Source organism: Protopterus annectens, chromosome 4.part0, assembly GCF_019279795.1.
Source record: "Protopterus annectens isolate FY-2018-M chromosome 4.part0, PAN1.0, whole genome shotgun sequence".
Taxonomy (NCBI): domain Eukaryota; kingdom Metazoa; phylum Chordata; order Ceratodontiformes; family Protopteridae; genus Protopterus; species Protopterus annectens.
Genome location: NC_056733.1, coordinates 825,776,838 through 825,803,654, shown reverse-complemented (window position 1 = coordinate 825,803,654; position 26,817 = coordinate 825,776,838). Strand labels below are relative to the sequence as shown.

The window sequence follows — 26,817 nt, the reverse complement described above, 5'->3', positions numbered from 1 at the left end:
TTATCAGAGGAAACTGACACCATAGAAGGGTCAGCAGAAGGGCACTTATAAAGAAACTTGTACACATCAGGCACTTTACGAAACCGATCAGGTTTTGTGGGAGGCAGGAGGTTGGGAATCAGGAGTCGGAGTAGTAGTGGAAAAGGCATCCAGTAAGTCATCAAAAACATGAGGAACAGCAGAGGGCCTAGTATACTCCATTTGTAGCAGCACATAGTACCCGCCCGCATTGGCACTTTCCCTTTTTTCCTGACATCAGATAAAGGCTACAACAACCAAGCATTAACTATAACAATTGTAAAAAATAAAGTTTGAAACGCAACGGGCTACTTATCTTTAAGAAGCAACGTCTGTGAAGAAGCGATCATACAATGCAAATGTCGTCTGTGGCTGAAAAGTTCTGAGGATTGTGTGTGCAGACATCACATTTAAGGCCCCTTGGTTTATGGCCCTACGTGTGATGTCCCACGCACACTACAGCAGCCAAGCTGAAGCTTTTGTAAAGAAGCTGATGTACGAGTCGCCTGAGGGCAGGAAATCCCACACCTAGAATACTGCAACATAGGAATAGAAGATCATCATCAGATACCGGAGCACAATCACATTTAAAAAATTCCATCATTCGCAAAATAGTGCCACCAAAAGAAATCTCAAAAGTAGAGTCAGGGCTGATACATTATGGTTCTGAGGAAGAAGAGTCTAAAGAGAAGGAATCTGAAGTCAGGGATCCTTCATCAGAATCTGTATCAGAGGAATACTGGTCTTCCACCTCTCTTAGGAGGGGTAGAAGACCAAGGAGGAGCAGAAATAAGAAGTTATGTACCTACCGTGACGTTCCATGTTAGTTGCCTTCTTTCTTGCTGGTTGGGTTCGGAGCCGATCGGCTCCGACTCGGCCATCTTCAAAAGCTCGAGAGCTGCTTACTGACTCGAGGCCCCCCCTATATCCCATGATGCCTGGCGCTAGATACCCAGATCTCGTTTGGTAAACCTAACTACAGACATAATAATAACAATTATAATAATAATAATACAGTAAAGTGTAGTAGGATAAATGAACCTACTGGAGAGACTGATAGTGAGAAGTAATAGCCAGAGAAGACTCAGCCAGTGATAAAAAAACATAAGGAACTCTTCTTGGTCTACTAGGATAGGGGGATGGAGGGTGGGACGCAAGAAAGAAGGCGAGAAGAAGACAACATGGAACATTATGGTAGGTACATAACTTCTTAATGTTAAGTTGTCTATCTCGCCTTCATTCTTGCTGGTTAGGTTAGTGTCCCTAGCACCTCAATCCTGGGTGGCTCATCGGAACAGACTCTTCAGAACAGTGGAACCAAAATCAGCTCTGCTCCTGGAGGCCACATCCAGCTTATAATGTGAAATGAAGGTATGAGGATTGGCCCATGTAGCTGCCGCACAAATAGTTTCCATTGGCAATCTTGCCTGAAAGGCCACTGAAGTAGCTAGAGGTCTAGTGGAGTGACCTTTTGGTTTAGCAGGAAACTCTCTATTCCTTAACTGATATATAAATGTAATAATAGATGTCAACCACCTAGATAAGGTTACTTTCGACACCGGTATACCTTGTTTACCCTCAGCATAGGACAGGAACAACTGGTCTGATTTTCTGATTTCCTTGGTTCTATGCAAGTAAAAGCGTAATTGTCTATGAACATCCAACTGACGTAATTTGTATTACGCTTTGTTGGAATAATTTGGAAAAAAACACTGGTAGGTCAATGGACTGATTCAAATTATTATCAGAAGCAACCTTTGGAATAAAGGAAGGGTTAGTCGAAGAGAAACTATCATTGTGAAAAACTAGGTAAGGAGGACGAACACAGAGCCTGAAGTTCAGAAACTCTTCTAGCCGACGTAATTGCAACCAGAAGGGTTTTCCAAAAAAGAAACTTCAAAGAACAAGAAGCTGCAGGTTCAAAGGGGGGCAGTATCAGGGAAGCTAAAATCAAATTCAGATCCCACGGAGGCGGGGGATCTCTTACTGGAGGCCTGAGTAGAGTGGTCCCTTTAAGAAGGGCTTTAGAAAGCTTATGGGACATGATGCTTGTATCAGCTAGGCCCGTATGAAAGTTTGAAATTGCAGCTAGCTGAACTCTAATCGTGGCAGAAGAGGATCCAGCTCGAAAAAGTTCCACTAGAAATTCTAAAATATGGTGCACAGGGGCTGAAAAGGGATCTATATTCCTGGTCTCTGCCCATAAGGAAAAACGTTTCCACTTACTAGCATAAGTTTTTCTAGTGGTAGACTTATGCGGATAAGATGATTTCACGCACCGAGTGGGAGATGTTTGGAAGCCTGGCTAAGGTCGGAAGTGGAGCAACCAAGCAGTGAGCTGGAGAGATTGAAGAGATTGGTGCAGCCCACCCGACTGATGGATCAGGAGGTCTGGAAGTGGGTCCAGGGCTGCTCCAGAAGGTGATGATGCAGGAACGGGAACCAAATTTGTCGAGGCCAGTAAGGGGCAATGAGGATCATCTTGCATCCCAACGTGGTAGCTTTCTGTATTAGTTTGGGAATCAGGGGAAAAGGAGGGAATGCATAATAAAGTCGTCCCTGAGGCCAATCGTGAACTAGAGCGTCTTTGGGGAAGTGTCCGGGAAGAGGGAGGAGAGAGAAGAAATTGTCGCACTCGCTGTTGAAGGGGGTGGCAAAAAGGTCGCAGCAAGGCTGACCCCATTTGCGGAAGATTTTGTCCGCCACAGTCTGATTGAGAGACCACTCGTGAGGCATGAGAATTGCTCTGCTCAGCCTGTCTGCTATAACGTTGGACTTCCCAGGGATGTGCGCTGCTATCAGAAACCATTGAGAAGAGATCGCCCACTGCCAAAGTCTGAGTGTTTTTTGACATAAGGGGTAGGACTTAGTTCCACCCTGCTTGTTGATGTACCATACTACTGACATATTGTCTGTTTGAATTGCAATGGTCCCGGTGGGAAGAGTTCTGAAGAGCTTGCAATGCTAAAAGCACGGCCCTCATCTCCAAGACGTTGATATGCAGATGGTACTCGTGAGGCTGCCAGGTGCCTTGGACTGTTCTGCCCTGAAAATGCCCCCCCCCCCCACCCGATCAGGGAGGCATCCGTGGTCACCATAGCTACTGGAGGAGGAAGAACAAATGGTCTGCCCTGTGTAATGATGGGGAAACCATCCACCAAACAAGTTGTTTTTTGCATGACTGTGTGATCATTATCATGTGAGACATTGGGAGTTGCTGGAAGGACCACTGTGTGAACAGCATCCACTGAAGAATCCTCATGTGAAAATGTGCGAGGGGGACTAGTATGATAGCCGCTGCCATGAGACCCAATGTTCTTAAGACGAATCTGGCCTGAATTTTCCTGCATCCTAATAAGACCTGCACATGTCGAATGTCTAACACTCTCTCTACTGGAAATCTCACTGTCATGTCCTTTGTATTTATGTCTGTGCCTATAAAGGTGATAGATTGACAATGCGACAATGCAGACTTTTCAAAATTTATTGTGATGCCTAGTTTGGAGCAAGTTTGGATGGTGTAGTCTCTGGCTCGCAGCAGGTGATGCCTGGTGGTTGCAGTAAGGAGCCAGTCATCTAAATATGGAAACACCTGGAATCCTTGCTCTCTCAGGTGAGCGGTAACTACTGCCAAACATTTGGTGGACACCCTGAGGGCTGTGGTGAGACCAAAGGGCAGAGCTCTGAACTGATAATGACTGGCTCCCAGCCGGAAGCAGAGGAATCTTCTGGAGCGTTTGTCCATTTTGATATGGTAGTACGCGTCCTGAAGATCTATGGAGCACATCCAATTGTCCTGACCCAGAAAGGGTAAAATGGACTGTAGCGTGACCATCCAGGACTTCGTTCTTTGAACAGACCTGTTTAGTCTGCTGAGATCTAGAATGGGTCTCCAGTCCCCTGTCTTTTTTGGTACCAAAAAGAACCTTGAGTAAATTCCGGATCCTTGTTGGTCTGCTGGGACTGACTGGATGGCTCTTTTTCTTAGCAGTTTTGAAATTTCTTGAACTGCTTGATCCCTTAGATTGGGTGGAACATCTGGAAGGGATTTGTTGGGAATGTGTGGAGTGTGAAGGAAGGGGATTTTGTAGCCTTCGGATATGATAGACAGTACCCATTTGTCTGGAGTTATACTTTGCCAGGCTTTTGGGTGCAGCGATAATCTTCCCCCGACTGCCTCCGAAGGTGGACAGCCGGGCAGCACTTCAGGGATGCTGGAAGGGCTTGTCAGAGAAAGATTCTCTTTTGCCCTGATATTGCAGACCCCCTCTGCCCCTAGGGCGGCATCTATTGTTGTTCCCTCCTCAGCCCCTGGAGAGGAACTCTCCACGTATGTCAGAAGAAATCTGTATTGTCACAGATGAAAGCGCTCAACCACAGGGATTTTTTGTGAATAAAGTGTGATTTTTGGATTTTATCGGCTTCGAGTGTTTTGGAGTACACTGTTCTTGCTATTTTCCTGCTAGTTGTTGCTGTTCTACTTTTTTGCCTTTATAACTGCATCCAAGCGTGCCTCCTCAAAGCCACACCTGTGCCTGCGGCCCTACTTGCGCCATCGGCTGCATAACAGATGAGCCGCATGGAGGAGTTTACTACTGAATTAAGAATCGCCAGCTGGGAGGCAACCTTAGCCTGGGCCCCCCCGCAGCTGATGGATCTTAAAGGGTATCTCCTAGCTCTTTAAGGAGATCCCTTTGAAGGCGGGTAAAGTGGCACAAATAGTTCAGCGACCTCATGGAGAAGGTCGCTGAGGAAAACATCTGCTTCCCATATCTGTCCATCGTCCTAGATTCCTTATTAGGGGGATGGACAGAAGAAGAAGTTTCAGCCAACTCCTTTTTTGTGGCCGCTGCTACCACCATGGCATCAATGGGAACACCCTTGGTCAGAAATTGCTCGTCTTGTGGGGCAGTAATAAATTTTGTGGGCCTACGGTGAGTTGGTTCCATTGTGTCTGGAGCTGACCACGCCTTTCGAGCCACCACAGACATCAGTGGATCGAAAGGCAGACACACCCAGGAGGTGGAGTGTCGGGATCTAAACGCATCCAGGAATACAGACTCATCCTCGGAAGGGTTAAGGGTAGTCCAGTTCCCCCTCTGCCTAAGAATCTCAAGGATGGCTGAGAAAGAGACATCCTCAGAGGGGGATCTTGGGGACCCTTCAGACTCCTCCAAGTCGGTATCTGAAGTGACAGACTCAGGGGAGTCAACATGCTTCCTCTTGCATTTTCTCTTTCGTGGGGGCTCCTCTGAATGAACGGGGGAGGCCTCGGAAGAGGAAGATACACCCAATGGGGTGCCCTGGAGCGCTTGTTCCCCACACTTGGGGTCTGGAGGAGGGGCAGAGGCAGGAGCAGGCACCATGGGGGGAGGAGCTGATGAGGCTGACCATGAGGCTGACTCAGATGCCAGCACACTCCTCATGACCTCAAAGGTGCCTCTTCCCGATATCGGAGAAGGCTTCGGCTCCGAAGAGACCGGAATCCTTCCCGGCACCGAGAGAGACGGCACCGAAGCCAATGTAAGAGCCGAACTCACCTGCGCCGAAGCTCCGAGAGGGAGAACGGGGTCGGACAAGGGTCCGATGCCACTCGCCCCCTGGGAGCAGACGAGGGAGCCCCAGCGCCTAGATCCCTCCAAGGACGGCACCATGGAAGAGATCGGAGCAGACGACTGAACCGAAAGGCGAGGTATCGGTGCCGACGGTCCCACGATCCCAACCTCAGCATGCTCCAGCTCCGAGCTCAAGGGATGAGTCGAAGGAGGAACTACTGCAGAGACAGGTAGAGCCGAACCCTGATGAGGGGGGGCTGGATAGCATTTTAGCCAGGGCCTGCGACTTTAAAAGCCTGCTCACCACTCTCTCCAAATCATGGTCAGATAGTCTAGACGACCGAGAAGAGTGGGATCGATGACTTCTCTCAGATTGCAGCAAGGGTGACCCCGGAGCCAAATGTATAGACTAAGGATGGCGATCTGGAGCGTTTTCGACTCCCTGACGGTTCCAACAGAAGAGTCGGGGCCGACTGGGAGATATATATGGAGTCAGAGGATGGTATGTCTGGATGTTATCTTTATGCTTTACAATGTGCATGGGGAGCATACATGTGACATACGGCATACCCATACCCATTACAATCTGAAGGCTTTGGTATACTGGCTGGATGTCTGGTTGCCCTAAAAAGGGGATTCCCTATTGTAAAGAAAACTGCTGAAATATCTTCCTGGAAGTAAGGAAGATCATTTATTTATAAATGTGTTTAGCCACACAGATGAGACTAGACAGTGAGGGCTATACACATTTAACAACTGTTTACCGGGAAAGTCTGACTTGGAACATGCCAATTTTAAGTAGAGGCCTGGGGAGAAATGCTCCAGATGCATGTCATTAGAGGGGGGGAAAATAACGCAGCTGTTAAGCCTCGAACAGAGAAAGGGAAAAGGGGCATATAGATCCTTAAAGAATTTGAGGACAATCTGATAGAATAAAAAAAAAACTGGGGTAAAAACTAGATAAACATTTTAAACATCTTTATTAAACACAACATTAAAAGTGGCATAGGTACAAACACAGTAATAGAAAAGAAAACAAACCATGTTAATATTTCTTTTACTTTTATGCAGGGTTTTTTGGCACAATGGTTACAGTCTTCACCTTGCATTCACAAGGTGCAGTGTTTGATTCTGGTCTGGTTACTGGCTAAGCTTGTAATGGTCTGCAGAATGATTGCCTAATACTTGCCCATAACCTATAAGTAAGTATCATAGCAATTCTTATGCACTCCAACATTACACAAATTGCTCAATTTCTGCCTTAAATTTCATTCGTTCTCTTCAACACTTTTCTGCATGTATTGCTCCCAAATTCCGTTTACTTCTATGTACTCTGCTCTTTCCCTTTTCCAGTCCTTTTATCTCATTTGCAATATTTCAGTACTTCAGTAACACTTGGTTTAGATTTTGATTTCCATTTTCTAGCATTCGTTTTTTGGCAGCCAAAAGCATTAAATGTTACAAGACCTTCCTATGTAAGGTCAATTCATTTACTTAGAACAGTTTGCTCCTCCAACATTTCTGTGGGAAATTTAAAATCTCTCAGCTTGTTGCATTCCCCAAAACATGTCCCAAATTACTGTTCTCTTTCCAGTATACCTCCAGCATTTTCCTTCTGCCACATGAAAAATTCTCAATAGTCTGCTTGGAATACTAAAGTACATATGCAAACACTGCCAAGCAAAAATTCTAAACCCTTCTGTATTTGGTTGCATACTTGGGAGCCATTCAAATGGCCTCTCAATTTTCTTTTGTATACTGCCTTTCTGGTCTCTTCCCAATCTTTTCTGATCCCCTCTGACTGACGTTTATAGTTATCACATAATATTTTGTACACCCTAATTATTATTTATTTTTTTTAAAAAACAGCAACATCTGCTGGTCTTTCATTTAACAATCCCGTACCTTTCTCATTCTATACTCTTATCAATTCCTGAAAGGGAAGGTAGTCTACAACCCACAGTCTAAACTTCTGCTTGGCCTCAACCCATTTTGACATTTCCCTCTCTAGTTATTTGCTCTCAACTCCTTGCAACTCCTTGCTTCATTTGCTAATTTTCTCTAGTAAATTCCATCTCGCTCTCACCTCCTTTTTATACCCCAACTAGCAGTCATCCCTATAGGTAAGATCTCCTTTTACCATTCTTGTGTTGGCTCATTTCTTAGAATACTTTGTTACTTTATGAATATAATATTCTGTATGGTTGTTACTATCCCTGTTTATATCTTACTATCCATAGCCATAATTAAGAGCTTCCAGTTTCTCAAATTTATCATTTTTAATCTCTCCCATGTAAAGTTAGATGCCATAATAGAATCCTTTTTTACCCATAAATCTAAATACCCATATGGATGGGGTCATAAAATGAATTTCCAGCGATACTTCATATGTCAGAACACAGTGCACTGCAATAGTTTATCTTCAATTACAGGTGTGAGTCACTTAACATTCTTCTGTACAACGTCCCACTGTATTTATGTCCATACTGTGTTAAATGGATGTAAATGTGGTCGGATGTTAAGCAAAGCACAATGCAGAGTACAGTGTTTGCTTAATGTTCTATGGGACAGAACCTATCCCAGACAAGCAGTGCATCCCTTGTGTTTCATATGCTGAAAAGACTTGACCAAGTATTAAAATATTCTGCATGTATCTTTTTCTAGATTTATGTACAAAATAATGTTATCTGTGACAAACTAAAATCTCAATTACAATACAAGTTATATCCTTGAATTTAACAGTCCCTTATTTTCTTCGCTAATGCCCCTAAATAAAGGGGAAGACACCACTGCCTTGTTCCTCTGTGCAAACACAGCTTGTCTGAAAGGAACCTTCCCCATATTAATTCTTGCCTCTGAGCCTTGATAAATTCTTCTAACGCTATTATTCTATCAGGGAACAAAAACGCTACCACTTTCCTATTCAATAAAGCCCCAGTTGACTATCAAATGCCTTCCCTGCATCAAGACTCACCACAGGTATATAAATCTTATTCAAAGGAACAGTGGAACGTGATCTATTCAGCACCTAGACAAGCCACTAAAATCCAGGAAACAGAATATTTGCACAGAAATGCTTACACAAGTATTTCTTTGACTAGAGCCATTTACTGGAGATGTACAAAAGGGGCGAGAGGAAAAGGGGTCCATATATTCTGGAGCTGTCCAAGATCAGAACCATTTAAGCATGAGATACAAGATAACTCAAGAACTTCATCAGATGTCAGATAAAAGACATCATATCCTTTTAAATACCTTTGTTGTGTGACATCACCCCCCCCCCCCCCAGAAAGACAGATAAAGAAAACTACAACTCATGCATTTTAAAAGTCAGCAATTATGAATAATCAGACCATAGAAAATATATATGTATATATCATATAAAGCAACATTTTTTTAAAAAGTATGTTAAAAATATATAATAGAAAGTAAAAATAAAAAAAATAACAATAAATACATCCGACAAGCACCAGGTATAACACTACCATTTAAAACAGCTTAAACAGCTCTGTGCCTTGCATTTGCTCAAATACAACCAGTAAACCCAACAGGGAAAACCAGAATAGAAAATCTATATTGATCATCTATGCAGAGCTTTTAGTTTTAGTAAACTAGAAATAGAAACACTGTCATTGAGACCCGGACCAGCATGTAGCATTCAAACGGAGCTGCCACATTAGCTCCGCTTTTTCTAATAAGTACTGCCAGGCCTCACCCTTTCCGAACAAGGTGTTGTATCCAAAATAATTCACTAATGAGTGATAGTGCCATTAGGGGTTCCCCATTGGTGCTAAACCTATTTGTGTGTATAAGAGGGGTCGAAATCTAAAGAATATATTGGAGTGCAATGTGAATAGCGCAGGATTTGGTTTCACTCAAATGTGGGAGATGCAAATTTTGTTTCTTTATTTTTGAGAAGAATGAAATTAAAATCAATAATATTAAACTAAGCTTGCGATTTAAGGGATCATGTGATACTGAGAGGGTTGTGTATGGTGCAATATGCGATACATGCCCTTGTTTCTATATAGGAAAAAACCGAAAACAAAGTCAGAATAAGTGAGCATGTAAGGAACATCAGGGACAAGTTTGACTTCAATGCCCTTGCTAAGCATACTACACAACACCCAGACCACACATTCAAATTCTTTATTTTGGATATAATACCTTGTTCGGAAAGAGGGGAATAAGGATTTTACTTTCTATTATACATTTTTTAACATATACTTTTTAAAAAATGTTGCTTTATAGGATACATACATATATACATTTATATTTTCTATGGTCTGATTATTCATAGTTGCTGACTTTTAAAATACAAAAGTTGTAGTTTTTTTTTTCTTTGTCTTTCTGGGGGGAAGTGATGTCATACAAAAAATGTATTTAAAGGATATGATGTCTTTTAGCTGCCATCTGATGAAGTTCCATGTTAATGTGTACTTATGGGGAAGAAAGCGCTTATGGTGGCTTAATCCTCACTTGGTGGAGTTTTTGTTTGCTTTCCGTGTGATATGGATTATCTGCAATAAATATTTTTGGAGAGGAATCAGTTTGCTGAGCATTTTCTTGGATTTTATGGTTTTTGGACTTTTTTGCTTCATAACTCACTGATGTTCCTTAATCAGTGAAGTGATTTTAAATACATCCTGCACAGCATTATAATTTTTTGTTGCTAGCAGCAAAAAAAGTTAATTAGGAAACAGCGACCAGAAAACTCCCTATAGAAAGTGGAAGAGATGGTGAGTATTAAAGATTATATATTGAAAAATGGATACAAAAAAAAAGTCAAATGTTAAGAAAATGGAACCTATAGAAAGAGTGTCTGTAGGACTGAGTGAGTTGTGGAGAAATTTTTAAGATTCAGATAACTTTCTCCAAGCAAATACTAGTATTATCTTGTAAAATAAAAGAAACATGTTTTCTTTTATGTTATTGTAAATTGAAGACTATAGTGACAGTGGAAAAAATGGAAAACTACATGTTTACTGAAAGTCATTCTCACTGTAATTTCTTTATCGTATAGTGACTAATGGGATGATTCTACAAACAGCCATCATGAACTTTCACTATTATGATACAGACCCGCCATAACAGATACGGAAATTATGCACTTAAGGGGCACAGATGTTTCTGTTCCAAATGTCCTATAAATGTATCCTTATTGCAGTTTATAAAAAGATGCATATTGCAAACCAGGTCACATATGACAGTGTTTAGGAACCAAGCTGTATGTAATAGCCCACTGTCTGCACTTAAATATTGCTCCCCACCTAAGCAGGCAGCCATGCATTTAACCCCGCATGACTAACTGGCTAACCAAAGATATCTTGTGTGGAAATACATTGCCCAAAACAGTTAAGCTACTCTCACAGTGGACAACAAAGCAGTAGATGTAAGAAAATCTCTGCTGTTCAGACCCAGAAGTCAAAATACAGATGCATTCTCTATTAAAGTCACCTGGCACTACTATCGTAAGCAAGTCTAGTATCGCAACGCAGATGTCTTACCTTTAGGGTCTGCATTTGGGAACAGTCTATTCCAAGGCACCTTGCTCTTGTGAGGCAGGGAAAGCAGGTAGTTTCTGGCTTTGAGGTTTATTATACAGTTCAGGTCTTCTTGTGATGGTGACCCAAGTATCCCTGTAAAAAGGGAGGCTTATTAATCAAACAGCTGCATATGCCTAACTGACTGTATAAAACAGTGGATGTAATTCTCATGAAAAAAAAACATTCCTAATGTCAACCTCTGGGCAATGTTCTGAAGTTGCATGTTTACAAGCTGGAAAATGTACAGGTCAGTAACAGCAAACTGTATACTAAAACAAGTTCTTGACCAGGCAAAAGATATCACATATCAGCCTGTGCATAACTGTTAAGTTTAAATCATTACAAAGCACAAAACATAAAATGCAGTGTATATTCTATTTACAAGTTGCTACAGTCAGCACCTCAGACAATGAGGTACTCATGATGCTTGTTATCTTAAGAATGAAAACACTCACCACCCTTTGTAAAATTAATTTTAAATCACCTGCAAAGTCAATTTATTCCCCACTGTTTCACATCAAAGAGAGTCCACACCACCACCATTAACAGTACTAACACAGGCAGTTCACCTTATGGCATTTTCACAAGTTGCCAACTTCACTGATGATGCAACACATGGCTTGTTGATATCCCCTGCCTACCAAGACATCAGCACCTTCCCAAAGCTAGTACAATGGACAATAACCAGTACATCTATCCGGCCATGCCACATCATCCTTCAGAAAATGGTATATTCTCTGAAAAAGGAACCTTTCTCTCTTCTAGGTCCATACCCATCCGACAAAAAGATGCCTCCATACACATAGACACACAAATAATCATGCAAATATTAACATATTAGGAGATTTTACTTAAACGTTTGGTAGTTAGCAAGTATTCTGGCACAGGACTAGACCCTTTTTCCTGAAAAAAAAGCACAACAAAGGAGGAATATAAATCATAAGCATATAAGCATGAAAAGGATACGAAACAACTTAAAAATATTAAAAATGATGGTCTACAAGGGGTCTCTTTCAAGGGTGTGGACTGTAATGTAGACTGTTGTAACAGTGAGAACAGAAATGAGGCATTTTACTTAGACTGTGAAGATGTTGGGGTCATATCCCTCAACACCTTTACTGAATTATCACTCAAGATCTAGGCAAACCTATATTTGTATAAAAGAAGACAAACCAGGTTAACATTTTCACAGTTCCAAACATTATACGTCACATACAATGTCCTTCGATATCACTGTTGCAGATTTCTAATCAGAAGTGATTTCTCACCCAGAGCAGCCCATTGCTCAGCCAGTATACCAAAGCCTAACAATCTTGTATGTATAGTATGTCACACCTATGCTCCCCGCACAGAACATAAGGCATAAAAGGGATGTAGAGTTGCAGCTACCCAGAATTTCTTTGCCACCACTTCATATGCCATCATCGCTAGCTGGTCTGAATGCCTTGTTGCAGTGCAGAATACCTAGCTGCCAGATTAAGTGTCCCATTGGGGTGTTTTTTCTTTTCTTGGTCTTATTTTCTGTTTTGCTACCTATTGTTCATGTCATCCAAGAAGGGAAAATGGCAGAGAGAGAGAGATTCCCCATAAGGATAGTCACAGTATCTTTTTGTTTGGGTGCTTTCCCACAAGCAAACCTCTTGTAGTGTCTAAGGCATTTGTGCCTAAGACACTAAGAGGTCATTTGTCTTGAAAACCAGCAGCTTAAACAGTAAGCCCAGGGTACCATGGCAGAAAACCTTAACCCTGACATACTCCCACTAGTTAAGAAAAAGGCCAAGAAGTCTTGGCCGAATTCTTTAACTGCCCAGCCTCTACCAGATGTCCCTCTAAAAGCAGTAGGTTATTTGGCATCTACATCAGATTCCTCTGCCACAACCCAAAGGCCATCATGGTTCCATCTTTGTGGATGTCCTCTGAGGCTTTGCAGGCATCTGCTCTGGACATCGAGGGGCAACTGTGGTTGATCTCAGATGGTCCTAGACAGATTCCTTATATTGGTCAGGGAGGAGGTGCCAGGTTCTCTTATCGCATCTCGCCAAAGTTGGAACCTCTGGTCTTTGTTAGGGCAGATATTTCCAAAAAAAATAAATAAACAAAGCACGATTCAGTCCATCCTAAGGATTCTCAAAGGGAATGGTAAGAGTTTAATCAGGGCTTTTCTGCCTGATGGCCCCGAAGCCTCCTCAAGGGGGTTTGGTGCCTGCTCCTCCTTGGACCTCTACCCCTTCTAAATTGCTTAAGGAACCAGATTCCTCGGATAAGGATTCAGTGTCTGATGAGGGGCTTTTGTCCTGTTCTTCACAGATGCATTCATCTTTGGCTTATGGTTCTTAGGAGTCTGTTGGCCCAGAGTCTCCTTGTGAGGAATTGTCCTTTGGAGAGTCAATTGCTAGGATGATGGAATACTTTAAGTGGGAATCTTCTCAAGTACCTGATATTTAGAGAAGATATTATGAGTTGCTTCACATGGATACTCCTAAACCACACTGGCAGTTCCTCCTGTGTTGGCTGCCTTGCTAGACAATTTCATTGCCATGTCTCCTGCTCCTTAGAAACCTGGTTCTATAAGGTTCCAGAGGATCGTCAATTTTTATTTAAATGTCCTTCTGTTGATCCTATTGTGGAATCAGTCTCTGACAAACCTTATAAGCTCTTGACCTCTTCCTAACTTTTGCCTTCTGATAAGGACAGTAGGGCAAAGGAGAGGATTGGTAAAGTTTACAACTGCTTCTACTTTGGCCTTTAGGAGTTTTACCAGACTCACGTGACCAGGTATGCTCTAGCCTTGATTGCTCAGGCTTGTCAGGTCATTTCTGACCTCTCTAATTCTGAAGGGAAATCCTCTGCCATATCTATTTTAGGTTTTGCTTCAAGTGGCTCACCATTCCAAGTGTAGCTACAATGCGGCTGATTCCTCTTCCAGGACTGTGGCTTTGGGGTCTGTCATGAGGCGTTACTCTATAGTTTGTCTCCAATCTCTGCCAAAGGACATTAAGGCCAAGTTACTGGATGCTCCTTTGGATAATAAATATTTTTTTGGGACTGTTGTTGCTGACCTGTTTAAGTCTCTTCAACAGAAAGGCAGGCCCTTGCAAGACTTTAAACATTGTTTTCTCTATCCCAAAGTTCCAGAATAATTATCCTTCTACGTCTGCTTTTGTTCACAGGCAACCCCACCAGGCCGCCAAAGGCAGGAAGGGTGGTAGGTGGGTCCTCTCTGCTAATGCTTCAGATTTCTGTGGCATAGAAGCCTCCATTATCTGACAAGTCTGCTTCTCTGATAATTTGCCCCCCTTCTCAGACTAGGTTCCTTAGTATTCCAAATTGGCGTCTCATCACTTCAGACTCTTGGGTTCTCAGTCTCTCCTTCCTTTTCTCAGATGTTCCTCAACCTCTACCGCAACTTCTTTTCCCAGAGGTTCTATGGTCCCTTGTGAACTAAAGAACCATTCAACCTGTCCCCCTTCCCAAGTGGGAAAGGGTTTTTATTCCAGGATGTTCCTAGTTCCTCAAAAGAAGGGCCATGGAGTCCTATTCTGGATCTCTCCCTACTCAACACCTTTCCTCAAGGTTCCTCCTTTTTGGATGCTTATTCTTCACACCGTCTCCTTCTTTTACTACCCCAGGCTTTTCTGTGTCTTTGGCTCTGAAAGATGCTTACTTTCATATCCCTATTCACCCTCTTTTCAAGAAGTTCTTACTTTTTTCTGTTTCTTCCTTTCATTTTCAGTTCGCTGCTTTGCCCTTTAGCCTCTCTACTGCCCCAAGGGTATTCACAAAATCCCTAACTCCTGTGATCGCTTTCTGCAGATTCCAAGACATTCTTTCTTCCCCTGACTGCCATGCCAGACAGGGAGTTTCTTCAGGCCCTGGGATTCATGACCTCTTCTATTCCAATGCTTACTCTTGCCAGACTGCTTATGCGAAAGCCTCAGTGGTCCCTCAAATCAGTTTGGCTGCACCACTATCACCCTCTGGATTTTGGTGTACCTGTCCTTCCCCTGCCTAAAGGAGGCATTAGAGTGGTGGATTCAACAGTTTGCCCTCAACCCAGGTCTTCTCAGGAACTGTTCACTGATGCCTCAGACATGGGTTGGGTGGCTCCTTTTGGTCACCTGAAGCTTCAAGCTTTTCACCCTATGTTCTCTCCAAGCCCCTTGAAAGTACACAGAACACTACATTGATGAGGCATGTCAACAAGCAGGGAGGCACAAAATCTTACTTCCTCTGCAGGATGGCTCTTCAGGCTTGGAAGGTGGCTCTCGGTTATCAGTTAATTCTTGAGGCAGTATACATTCCTTTGGAGCACAATGTAGTGGCGGACTCTGAGCAGGCACAAAACACAAGCTCACAAATGGATGCTTCGCATAGATGTGTTTCTGGACATTGTCCATCGATTGGGTATTCCTCAGATCTTTCTGCCTCCCATCTGAACAGACAGCTTCCTCTCTTCTGTTCCAGTGTGCCATGCCATCTGGCATGGAAGACAGACTCCCTTTCTTTTCCATGGAAGGGGATGTTTCTTTATGCTTTCCCTCCACTACTTCCAAGAGTCCTGCTGACGATTCAGTTGGACTCCCCAAAAATCTTGTTAGTGACTCCCTTTTGGCCGACACTGGTTCCCCCTTCTTAATGCATCTGGCCAGGGGCAGTCACCACAAGTTACTTCACTGGTCGCATCTTCTCACACTGGACAAGGGGTCTCATCCATTCACACTTGTCCACTCTGAGGACATGCTCACGGTTTTACAGGAGGAAAGGAAACCCTCAGCCAGAAAATTTTACATGTCCAAATGTAAAAGATTGTCTGGTGCTATGCTCGTAACCAGGACCCTTTTTCAGTGTGGTCCCTTTGGTCCTCTCATTTGTGAGAGTTGCTCCAGTCTGGTTTGGTCTGTTCTTCTGTGAAGGCCTATTTTTAAGTCATTTCTGCTCGTCTGCCCTTGAATCCTTCTTTGGCTTCTTGCTTTGAAGACAAATGATTTTTAAAGGCATCCTGCATATTATGCCTCCATGTAAACCTATTCCTCCAAGTTGGGACCTTAACTTTGCTTTAGAAAAATTGACTCAGGCTCCTTTGCAGCCTGCAGATTCTGTTTCTTTACAACACTGTACCTAGAAGATAGTTTTATTGTTGGCATTTATTTCTGGTTGGAGGGTTTCTGAGATCCAGGCCCTTACTGGCCATTCCTCCTTTTGTTTTTTCATAAGAACAGGGTGTCCCTTCATACTAATCCTTTTATGCTTAAGGTATTAAAAAAAGAAGTTATGTACTAACCATAACGTTCGATGTTTGTAGTCCATCTCGCCCTTCATTCTTACACTTTGGATCAGAGACAAACCTCGGCTCCAACTCGGCCATAACTCTAGCTCAAAAACCTATGGTTGGCTCGTGGCTAGGAGGTATCCCATCATGCATCACTAACATACCCCAGATCCTGTTTGCTGCAAGGAGAAACATACAGAGACAAAGAACAAACCAAGTCGAAAGGACTAACAGAACAAAAGGCAGTAGACACTCTACCACCAGGTCCCTCAAGGAGGGGGCAGGAGGGTGGGTTTGTAAGAATGAAGGGTGAGATGGACTACAAACACTGAACATTATGGTAAGTACATAACTTCATGTTCTGTAGTCCTATCTCGGCTTCATTCTTACATTTGGGACAGTGTCCCTAGTACCTTCATCTTGGGTGGCTCATTGGAAAATGCTCCTGAGTACTGTGGAACCAAAGGAAGACCTGTTGCTGGAAGCCATATCCAATTTGTAGTGAGTAATGAATGTATGAGGTGAAGCCCATGTTGCTGCAGCACATATGTTGTCTATTGGAATTTTAGACTGAAAAGCTACAGAGGTAGACACAGACCTGGTAGAATGAGCTTTCACCTTGAAGGGAAGATTTTTGTCACTGGATGAATAGACAAAGGAAATGCAGCTGGAAATCCAGTGAGATATTGTGACTTTAGAAACTGGAAGGCCATTCCTAGTATCTGAAAAGGAAACAATTGATCTAACCTTCTGAAATCTTTAGTTCGGTCCAGATAAAAACGCAATTGTCTATGCACATCCAGTTGGTGAAATTTGTACACTGCCTTGTTACAAAAATTAGGGAAGAACACAGGCAATTCAATAGATTGATTAATATTGGCTTGGGAAGAAACCTAAGGAATAAAGGAAGGTTTTGCCCGTAAGGAGACCCTATCTTTGTGAAACACCAAATAAGGGGGGCTTAATAGAAAGAGCTTGCAGTTCAGAGACCCAAGTGATAGCCACTAAAAATATAGTTTTCCAAGATAAAAACTTGAGGTCACATGTTACTGAAGGTTTGAAAGGGCGTGACGCAAGTTTATGGAGAACAAGTTTAAATCCCATAGTGCCACCAGATCCAAGACTGGGGGTCTTAACAAGGTTGTCCCTTTAAGGAAGGCTCTACACAGCATATGAGCCGTAAGATTAGGTTCATTAGCCAAATGAAAGGTGGAAATGGCTGCCAATTGAACTTTAATAGTGGCCGCTGCTGAACCTTGGTTGAATAACTGTGAAAGGAAGCCTAAAATGGCAGAAATGGGAGCTGTGTAAGGATCAAGGTTTCTCTCACGGGCCCAAAAGGAGAATAGTTTCCTTTACTGGTATAAATTTTTCTGGTAGACGGTTTGTGAGAGGATGTCAGGATGTGTACAACCTCGGGAGAAAAGTCATGAAGCCTGACTAGGGATGGAATTGAATCAGCCAAGCTGTCAAGTTGAGGGTGTGGAGAGAGGAATGTAACACCCCTGACATATGCGTCAGCAAATCTGGCACTGGGTCCAGAGTCCATGGTTCATCCATTAGATGAGGTCTGAGAAAGGGGAACCAAATCTGTCGAGGCCAGTAAGGAGCAATTAGGATCTTTTTGCTTCCCAAGGATATTGCTTTCTGAATTACCTTCGATATTAGGGGGAAAGGAGGGAAAGCATAGAGAAGTTCCGAGTGCATCACTTGGTGTTTCCCCTTCCAGGGGAATCAGGGTGAAGTAGCTGCTGCATTTGGCATTGAGAGGGGTGGCAAATAGATCGCAGCAAGGCTGACCCCATTTGCAAAAAATTTCTTCTGCAATGTAGGTGTTCAGCGACCACTCGTGAGGCATCAGAATAGCCCTGCTGAGCCTGTCGGCAATGACTATGGATTTCCCCGGGATGTGCATTGCGACCAGAAAGCTCTGGGAAGACACTGCCCACTCCCACACTCGAAGGGCTTCTCTGCAGATGGGGTAAGATTTTGGTCCCTCCTTGTTTATGTACCACACCACCGACATTTTGTTAGAGTGGATCGCAATCATCCCTAGATGGAGAAAGCTGTGAAGTGCTTGCAACGCTAGAAGCACGGCTGATCTCCAAGACGATGATATGCAAATGAGCCTCATGTTCCTGCCACGTGCCTTGGACTGTACTCCCTAGATAATGCCCCCCCCACCTTATCTGGGAGGCATCCGTGGTCACAGTGGCGGGGGGGGGGGGGGCAAACAGTCTGCCTGTGTTTAGATTGCTGGTCTGGGTCCACCAGCGAAGATCCTGTTTGCACACATCCGTTATCAGGATGGGGTGAGAAAGAGGAAGATACTGCAGTGAACATTGGGCAAAAAGTAACCACTGCAGGACCCTCATGTGCAGTCTGGCTAATGGAACTAGTGTTACTGTCGAAGCCATTGTCCCCAACAACTTGAGCACCACTTTTGCTTTCACTTTCCTTAGAGGAAGTAAGCTCAAGATTTGCTCCCTTAGGCTCTGAATTCTTTCTACGGGAAGGTAAGCCCTCATAGAAACAGTGTTTTATTTTGGTGCCAATAAAATTCACATGCTGAGAGGGCAATAATACAGATTTTTGCCAATTTACTGAAATCTCTAACTGCAGACAAGTTGAAATGGAAGCGTCCCTGGCCTGTAACAGTAGATGCCTGGTGGTGGTGTCAGTCAGGAGCCAGTCATCCAGATATGGAAACACTTGGAATCCCTGACGTCTCAAGTGAGCTGCAAACACTGCCATGCAGTTGATGAACACCCTGGGGGCTGTGGTGAGACCAAAGGGCAGGGCTTGGAACTGATAATGACTGGCTCCCAGCTGGAAACTTAAGTGACTCCTCGATGCCCTGTCCATTTTGATATGGTAGTATGCATCTTGGAGGTCTATGGAGCACATCCAAATGTCCTTCCCCAACAACGGGAGTATAGACTGTAAGGTGACCATTCGGAACTTGGACTTCTGTACAGATTTGTTCAATTTGCTGAGATCCAAAATGGGTCTCATGTCCCGTTCTTTTTGGCACCAAATCTGGAGCAAGTCCCTAATCTTACTTGGTCTGCATGGACGGGTTGGATGGCTCTCTTTACAAGCAACTTTTGGATTTCTAGAGTTGCTGAATCCCTGCAATTGGGTGGCACATCTGGGATTAGTCTGGTCCGAGGGGGTGGAGAAGAGAAGGGAATATGGTAACCTCTGGTAATTATCTTTAATACCCACTTGTCTTCAGTGATATCATGCCAGGCTTCTGGGTATAAAGAAATACGACCCCTGACTGACTCCAGAGACGCGCAGTCAGACTCCCTTTCAGGAGCGCAGATAGGGACGACCACGAAAGGAATCACAGTCTCCCTGGTTCTGCCGGCCTCCTCTGCCTCTAGGATGGCATTTACCGTTATTTCCTCCTCCTCTGCCTCTGGAGAAGGAATCACCTTGTGCATCCTGAAAAAACCTCTGCGATTTTTTGAACCACATTTTGCCGCCCTTCTGCCCTTTGGGATAGGGTCTAGAAGGAACGGAAAAATGGGCTCCCATGGCAGACGGGGTTTTTCCTTCCTGCTTGCACCTGGTGAGTGTGTCCTTTACCTTGGTTCCGAACAATGATGATCCGTCAAAGGGAGCGTGTGTAAATGTAGACTTAAAGGCCTCTGCAAAGTTACACAAACGCATCCAGGAGTGTCTGCTAAGAGAGACTCCTGAACCTGCTGCCCTACTCGCTCCATCAGCTGCATAAGATATCAGCCTCATGGAGGAGTTTACAATAGAATTGTGGGTAGACATCTGTGCATTGGCCTTCTGAGATACCGCATCAGATACGTTATGCTGTAGAGTATCTACCATCTCTTTTAGGAGATCTCTCTGGAGCCTTGTGAAATGAGACAGGTAGTTCAGCGATCTAAGTGTAAAGGCCGCTGAAGAAAAGAGACGCTTCCCATACCTATCCATCGTTCGAGACTCCTTGTTCGGTGGATGGACAGTGGAGGAAGTTTCAGCAAGTTCCTTTTTGGTGGCTGTTGCCACCACCATGGCATCTACTGGAACGCCCTTAGTAAGAAAGTTCTTGTCCTGGGGTGCTGACAAAAATTTATTTGGTCTTCTAGGAACCGGTTCCACAGAATCAGGAGATTCCCACACCTTTCGACTCACTAGATCCACTAGCTTGTCAAAAGGTGGAGACACCCAAGAGGCAGAGGATTGAGACCTGAAAGCCTTCAGGTACACTGACTCCTCATCAGAAGGGGATGTAGTGGGCCAGATCTCAAGGATATCTGTGAATGAGATACCATCAGAGGATGACTTGGGGGACCCTTCTGACTTCTCGAGGTCAGTGTCTGATGTAACAGACTCATCAGGGGAGTCAACATGTTTCCTCTTACAAGTTTTCTTCCTAGGTGGCTCCTCAGAAAGGTATTCTGGGGAGACCTAGAAAGATTGGGGACCACTCATGGAGGTTTCCTGAGGCTGAGAATCTCTGCTGTGTTGGGAGAGAGAGGGAGCTGAGACTGAAGTCGGCGCTTTAGAGGGAAGAGTGTCAGTACCTCTGGTTGAAACTGAAGACCTGGACAGCACACTCATCACCTCAAAGGCTGATCCTCCCGGCTCCGAGGATGCCCTCCGCTCCAAAGATGCAGAGGCAGTCCTCGGCACCGAGGAGATGGGCTCCGAGGCAGATGTGGGGTCCAAGCTGACATGCGCTGAAGCACCGAGAGGTAGGCTTGGAACCGAAGTTAGATTCGAAGCATCCCCCTTGGGCCTGACCGGAGAACTGAGAACGTTAGACCCCACAGACTGCACCGAAAGGGTTGGGGCGGATATCGGAACCAAGAAACCAACTCCGGTAGCTGGAACTGACCCTTACACAACACGAGGCACCGACAATTCTGGCTCCGAAGGCTCAGAGAAGCTAGAAGGAATATCAACAGGGTGTGAAGGCACATTAGGCTCCGGAGCCGACTGGGATGAAGCCAAAATTAAATTTGCCAGTGCCGAAGTCTGAAGCAGTCTACGTACCACTCTCTCGATGTCCTCATCCGAAAGGCTCCTACAGGACCTGGAAGATAGAGTGGGGGGATCTAAATCGCTGGAATATAGGCAACCTAAGAGTCAGGGAAACCAGTCGGAGTTCAGCTAACTGGCTCTGAGATGTAGTGTGTTATTGGCTCCGAAGCTCCTGGAGCTGAAACTGATGGATCCACAATGGTAACCTCGGTCGCCACTGAAACCAGTGGAGCCGACAAGGGTGTAGTCATTTTGGTAATTTTGTCTGGCGGCTCCGACGACACAGAATGGGTGGGAGACCGCCTTTTTGTACCTTTTGGTCTGTCTTTCTTAGAACAGGAAGGAGATTTAGAGCTGGATGACGAAGATGCCAATTCCTCCTCAAAGGAATGTTTCAATAGTCCTTTCAAAATAAGTTTGTTGTTCTTCTCCTGAAGAACATGAGGACTGAATGCATGACAAAACAGGCAAGACACTTGGAAGTGGATAGCCCCCAAACAGTAAACACACAGATTGTGCCCATTTGTCAAGGACATTTTCTGGGCACATTTAGTACACTTTGCGAAGCCTGAAGGCTTATGATTCTTAGTATCTCTTGACGTAGTGCAAAAACTGCTAATAACAATACACAACTCTATTCAACAGACAGAACAGCACCGTACAGACAAATAGACAGAGGACTAGGTCCTCTAACTTAAACGGGCCTAGCCCTAAGAGGAGAAAGCGATAAACAGAGGAGTAGGTCCTCTAATTTAAACGGGCCTAGCCCAAGGAGAGAGGAAACAAGAGAAACAAGCAGCACAAGAGATAACAATGCAGGGATACAAGAGGCCAATGAAAGAACGGCCAGTCAATGTACAAACAGTACACGAAGCAGCAAATAGTCTGAAACAGACATGGACTGCAAAATACACACTAAACTACCAAAAAAGTTATTTTAGCCAACAATAAACTAGTCAAAGATATTGAAAATGTTCACTTAGCCATGGCCATAAAGAATCGCGTCTGAGCTGAACGAGCGGCAAGCAAGATTTGGGGTATGTTAGTGATGCATGATGGGATACCACCTAGCCACGAGCCAACCAGAAGTTTTTGAGCTAGAGTATGGCTGAGTCGGAGCCGAGGTTCGGCTCCGATCCCAAGTGTAAGAATGAAGGTGAGATAGGACAGAACATCAGTTGTTTATGAATCAGTTAGTATGACATTTCCTTTTTCCCTTCTCAGTCTGCTAGTGAGAGGGTCCTGCATACCTTGGATATACACAGAGAGCTCAGGTACTATTTTGTACAAAACTACAGCCATTTGCAAGTCTGATTAGCTTTTTGTTTCCTTTCATCCCAGGACATTCGGTTTGGCCAGTTCTAAGCAAACCGTATCCTCCTGGATATCTAAAGGCTATTTCCTTTTGTTGAACTTTTCATGGCAAATCTCTCCACTTCTGTTAGAGCTCATTTCACTAGGGTTGCTGCCTCTGGCACCTTCTTCAAGGGGTTGGACACAAGTTCCATCCTTGGAGCTGGTACTTGGTCTTCAGTGCATACTTTTACTAAGCATTATAAGTTGGATGTGATTTACAGGGTCAGAGCAGGTTTTGCTAGAACCATTTTATATGGGTTGGTTGAGGGAGCTTTTCAGCCTTCGACCTCCCAATTTGTTTCTGGAACTTTTTTTTTTTTTTTTTTTTTTTTTTTACTTTCCCTTCTGTTTAGAATACTGCAACAGTGATATAGAAGGACATAATAAAATTGTGCAAAATCTTACCATAAAGATTAGACATCCTTCTCTGCACTGCCTCAGGATTCACTCCCTCCCCCTCCAAGCTCCTCATTTGTTCTGTTTTTTGTTTAGATTTCCATCTGGCTGTGCATGGACTCTTGTCCTATGGAGACTGTTCTCTTCTAGGACAATTCATTTCTGAGTAGCAGAGTCCACACACCTTTTTTTATGCCTACGTTCTGTACAGGGAGCACAGATGTGATGTATAGCACATACAAGATTAGGCTTTGGAATACTGGCTGAGCGTCAGGCTGCCTTGGACGGCAGATCCCTTCTGTTTAGAATACTACAACAGTGAAAAGAGGGGCACCTATTGTGGTAAGATTTTATACAACTGTATTTTAGTACAGTCAACGCATTACATAGATTGCTCAGTTTCTGCCCTCTCAAACCTCACTCCTCAAAAACATTCTGCATGTATGGTTACCAAAATTTCCATTTTTTCTATACAATTTGTTCCTACCCTTTTCTAAAGGACGCACTTCCAGTTCTTTTCTCTGTTAGAATGTCCAATGCTTCAAATGCAATTGCATTTGACTTAGATTTCCAATTTCTAGTTAACTGCTTATTTTGGCAGCCACCAGAATTACATTTAACAAGCTCTTAGTATGTCTAGGCAATTCAGATCCTGCATCCCAGCTCAAACAAATTCTTGGTTGCAAACATTTGCTCAGCAATACTTCTGTAAGAGTACTCGAGAATTTTTAAAAAAGACTGCCAACTCTACCTACAACACAGGTTCCCAGTCACCTGTTTCTTCCCCAACACACCTCCATTATTTGTCATCTATCAGTGGAAACATTCTTTGGACTATGCTTGAGGTATGCAAACACTTCCAAGCAAAATCCTAAATCTTCTAGACTTTGGGAGTCATATGTCCTCCCATTGTTTCCCTGCAAACTGCTTATCCAGTCTCTAACTTTTTTCACTTATTCCTATAGTTATTATGCAATATTTTATATGCCCCAATTATCCCTTTTAATAGAGGCTTCTGTTCTACATTCAACTAAAACCTTTAGCAGAGCAAATCTTTCACGTAGGATTCCTCTATCCCTTTCACTTTGTCTATACTAGGATATTAATCTCTGATAGGGAAGGCAGTCTCCAGCCTGCAGTTCAAATGACTTCTTGGCCTCAACCCATTTGATTACCTTTCTTGCTTTAAGTATTTGCTCCCAATACTCTGGTTCCTTTGCCAGTTTTCTACACTAAATTCCATCCCATCTTGCTTTTCTGTACCCCTATTTGCAGTCACCATCAGCAGAGCAGAATATCCCTTTCTCCATTGTCGTGCTGGCTTAGTTATTAGAATAATTTCTGCTATTTTATGACTATAAAAGCTCTGTATGGTTGTTATTCTCCTTAAGGATTTTTTATTTTTATTTTATTTATTTTATTTATTTAACATTTGTTGACCGGGAAAGTCCGACTAGGTTCCACAGATCCTGTTTTCAGCAGAGGCCCGGGGAGAAACGCTCCAGAAGCATGTCTTTAGAATGTGGGAGGAAACCGGAGTACCCGGAGGAATCCCACGCGAACGCAGGGAGAACATGCAAACTCCACACAGAAGGCACCCCAGCCGAGAATTGAACCGGAGAACCTCTTGCTGTGAGGCGACAGCATTAACTGCTGCACCACTGCGCCGCCCAGGATCTGCATCCAAACTCACATACACTCCTTATTTCTTAAATTTCCCGATTACGTCCCCCCATGGGCCAGTAATCAAGGAGCCTCAATCCTCACCACTGACACCAGTGAGGGGTGTTCACTTGGAACAAAAATATACATAGTATTTCCAGGTGGAGCTTTCTGTACCAAGCACAGTTTCCCTTAAGAGCACACAGAGAACAAACTCAGTCCGGGGTCTGGGTTTCTCTCTCTCCCCAGGACCCCAATAAGACACCCCCAGTAGCACACCTATAGAGTTGAGTCCACAGCAGAGTGTCCAAGCAAAGTCCTCCACCACTCTGTGTCCCTGCTCCAAACTGCTGAAACAGAGATTTTATTTGTGGACACACAAAAAAAAAAGGCTGGCACATATATTTGCTCTCCTACCCTTTGCCCAGAGTACTGAGTGAAATCAATACTAATACAAATGATGGTGTTTGACCAGTGCAGTAAGGCTTTCAGGTGGGGCCATAGTGTCACCAAATACAAGTACTCTCAAAGGTTAAAATATTCTCTAAAGGACCGGCCCACAATGACAAGGTTAAATATATTTAATAAAAACATGAAAATACTAAATATCTATTTACAATAAACAGTTTCAATCACAGGAAATATTAAAATAGATGAATAGATTCACTCAGACACTCAAAAGCAGTGCTTACTATTCTCACTATATTTTCCCGACTAATCTAAAGAATTACTATTTCCTGGTTACTTACTAAAGCAAGGCAAGATGAAGAAGGTAAGTGATCCTTCTAGGTCAGGTTACAAAAACAGACTGCTCTGAGACTTCTGTCTCATCCAGTATTAAAACATCATTTTTGTGTTGGATTACAAAATGACATCAAATGCATCTAAACTGACATCACATGCATCTGGTCATCTGACTTCTGGTTCCCATACTACCCCCCCCCCCCCTTACTAGAAACTGAACCAGAATCTCACACACGTGTGTTACCATACACACACAAAGCTTTGACAATTTCAAACTTCTACCTTTCCAGAGTCGCAATTAATACACCCCCAAAGACAACACAGAAGGCTGCCTAGTAGACTTTTTGTCTGTCTGCACTGAGACCTTGTGATACAGTCTTTATGGCCTAAATTAAGCAATTTAATTTCAAACTGTTTTTCAAAGTTAGCTGGACTGAAATTAACCTCTTCTCTTCCAATATCCTCTATTACAATATATACATTTAATCAAGCACACTGCAGTCTGACATACAGGGGTATTTCTTTTCTGTCCACCAGGACCCACTGTTGGTACATTTTTAACACAAGCAGCTTTACAAATACAATTTCAACACAAGCACCTGTATAAATTGGTTTGATATACAAATGACATTTCTTTACAAAACTCCAGCTAGCTATGCTGGCATACCTCCACTGCCCTACTTCTGGCATAGCTGGCAATACCTCACATCAGCATACCAACCCTTCAGCATAATCCATTTTCAGTTTGAATTCTACTTTTCGGCTCGTGTTGTGTATATGTGCATTAACTGTGTTAACTCTAAAATATCCCTTCAAATCAGGTAATCCTAAACAACCTTGTTCTACTGAAAGGATCAACTTATTGCTCTTGACTTTTGCCCTCCTCCCCTCCCAGATAAAGTCCTTCAACTCTATTACTATTTGATAAAACAATGCCTGACCTGTATACAAAAAGTCTTACCATAACAATACCCTCCCTTCTCTTCACTGCTGTAGTTTTTCAATAGGGATTCCCCTGCCAAGAGCAACCCGATGTCCGGCCAGTATACCAAAGACTTTTGGTTGTAAAGAATGCGCAATACGTCACATACATGCTCCCTCCACACAGCATAGGACATAGTAGTCAAAAAGCCCCAGAAGGAACAACAGTACAAGGATAAAAATGGGTAACAAATGCATCCAGAACAAAAAAGGACCAGGCGGAGGAGGGGAGGGAGCAAGCAAGCGAATACTGCAACAGTGAAGGAGGGCATCTACTGTTCTA

The 26,817-nt window shown here is 43.5% G+C and overlaps 1 protein-coding gene across 1 annotated transcript in view; it reads right to left on the bottom strand.

Moving 5' to 3' along the window:
- Positions 1–26,817, bottom strand: part of LOC122799600 (mitogen-activated protein kinase 1-like) — a 605,676-nt gene that overhangs the window by 22,083 nt on the left and 556,776 nt on the right. Inside the window, exon 10 of the mRNA XM_044068770.1 lies at positions 11,081–11,212. Coding sequence (XP_043924705.1) covers positions 11,081–11,212 — 132 coding nt within the window. The remainder of the gene's footprint in view (positions 1–11,080; positions 11,213–26,817) is intronic.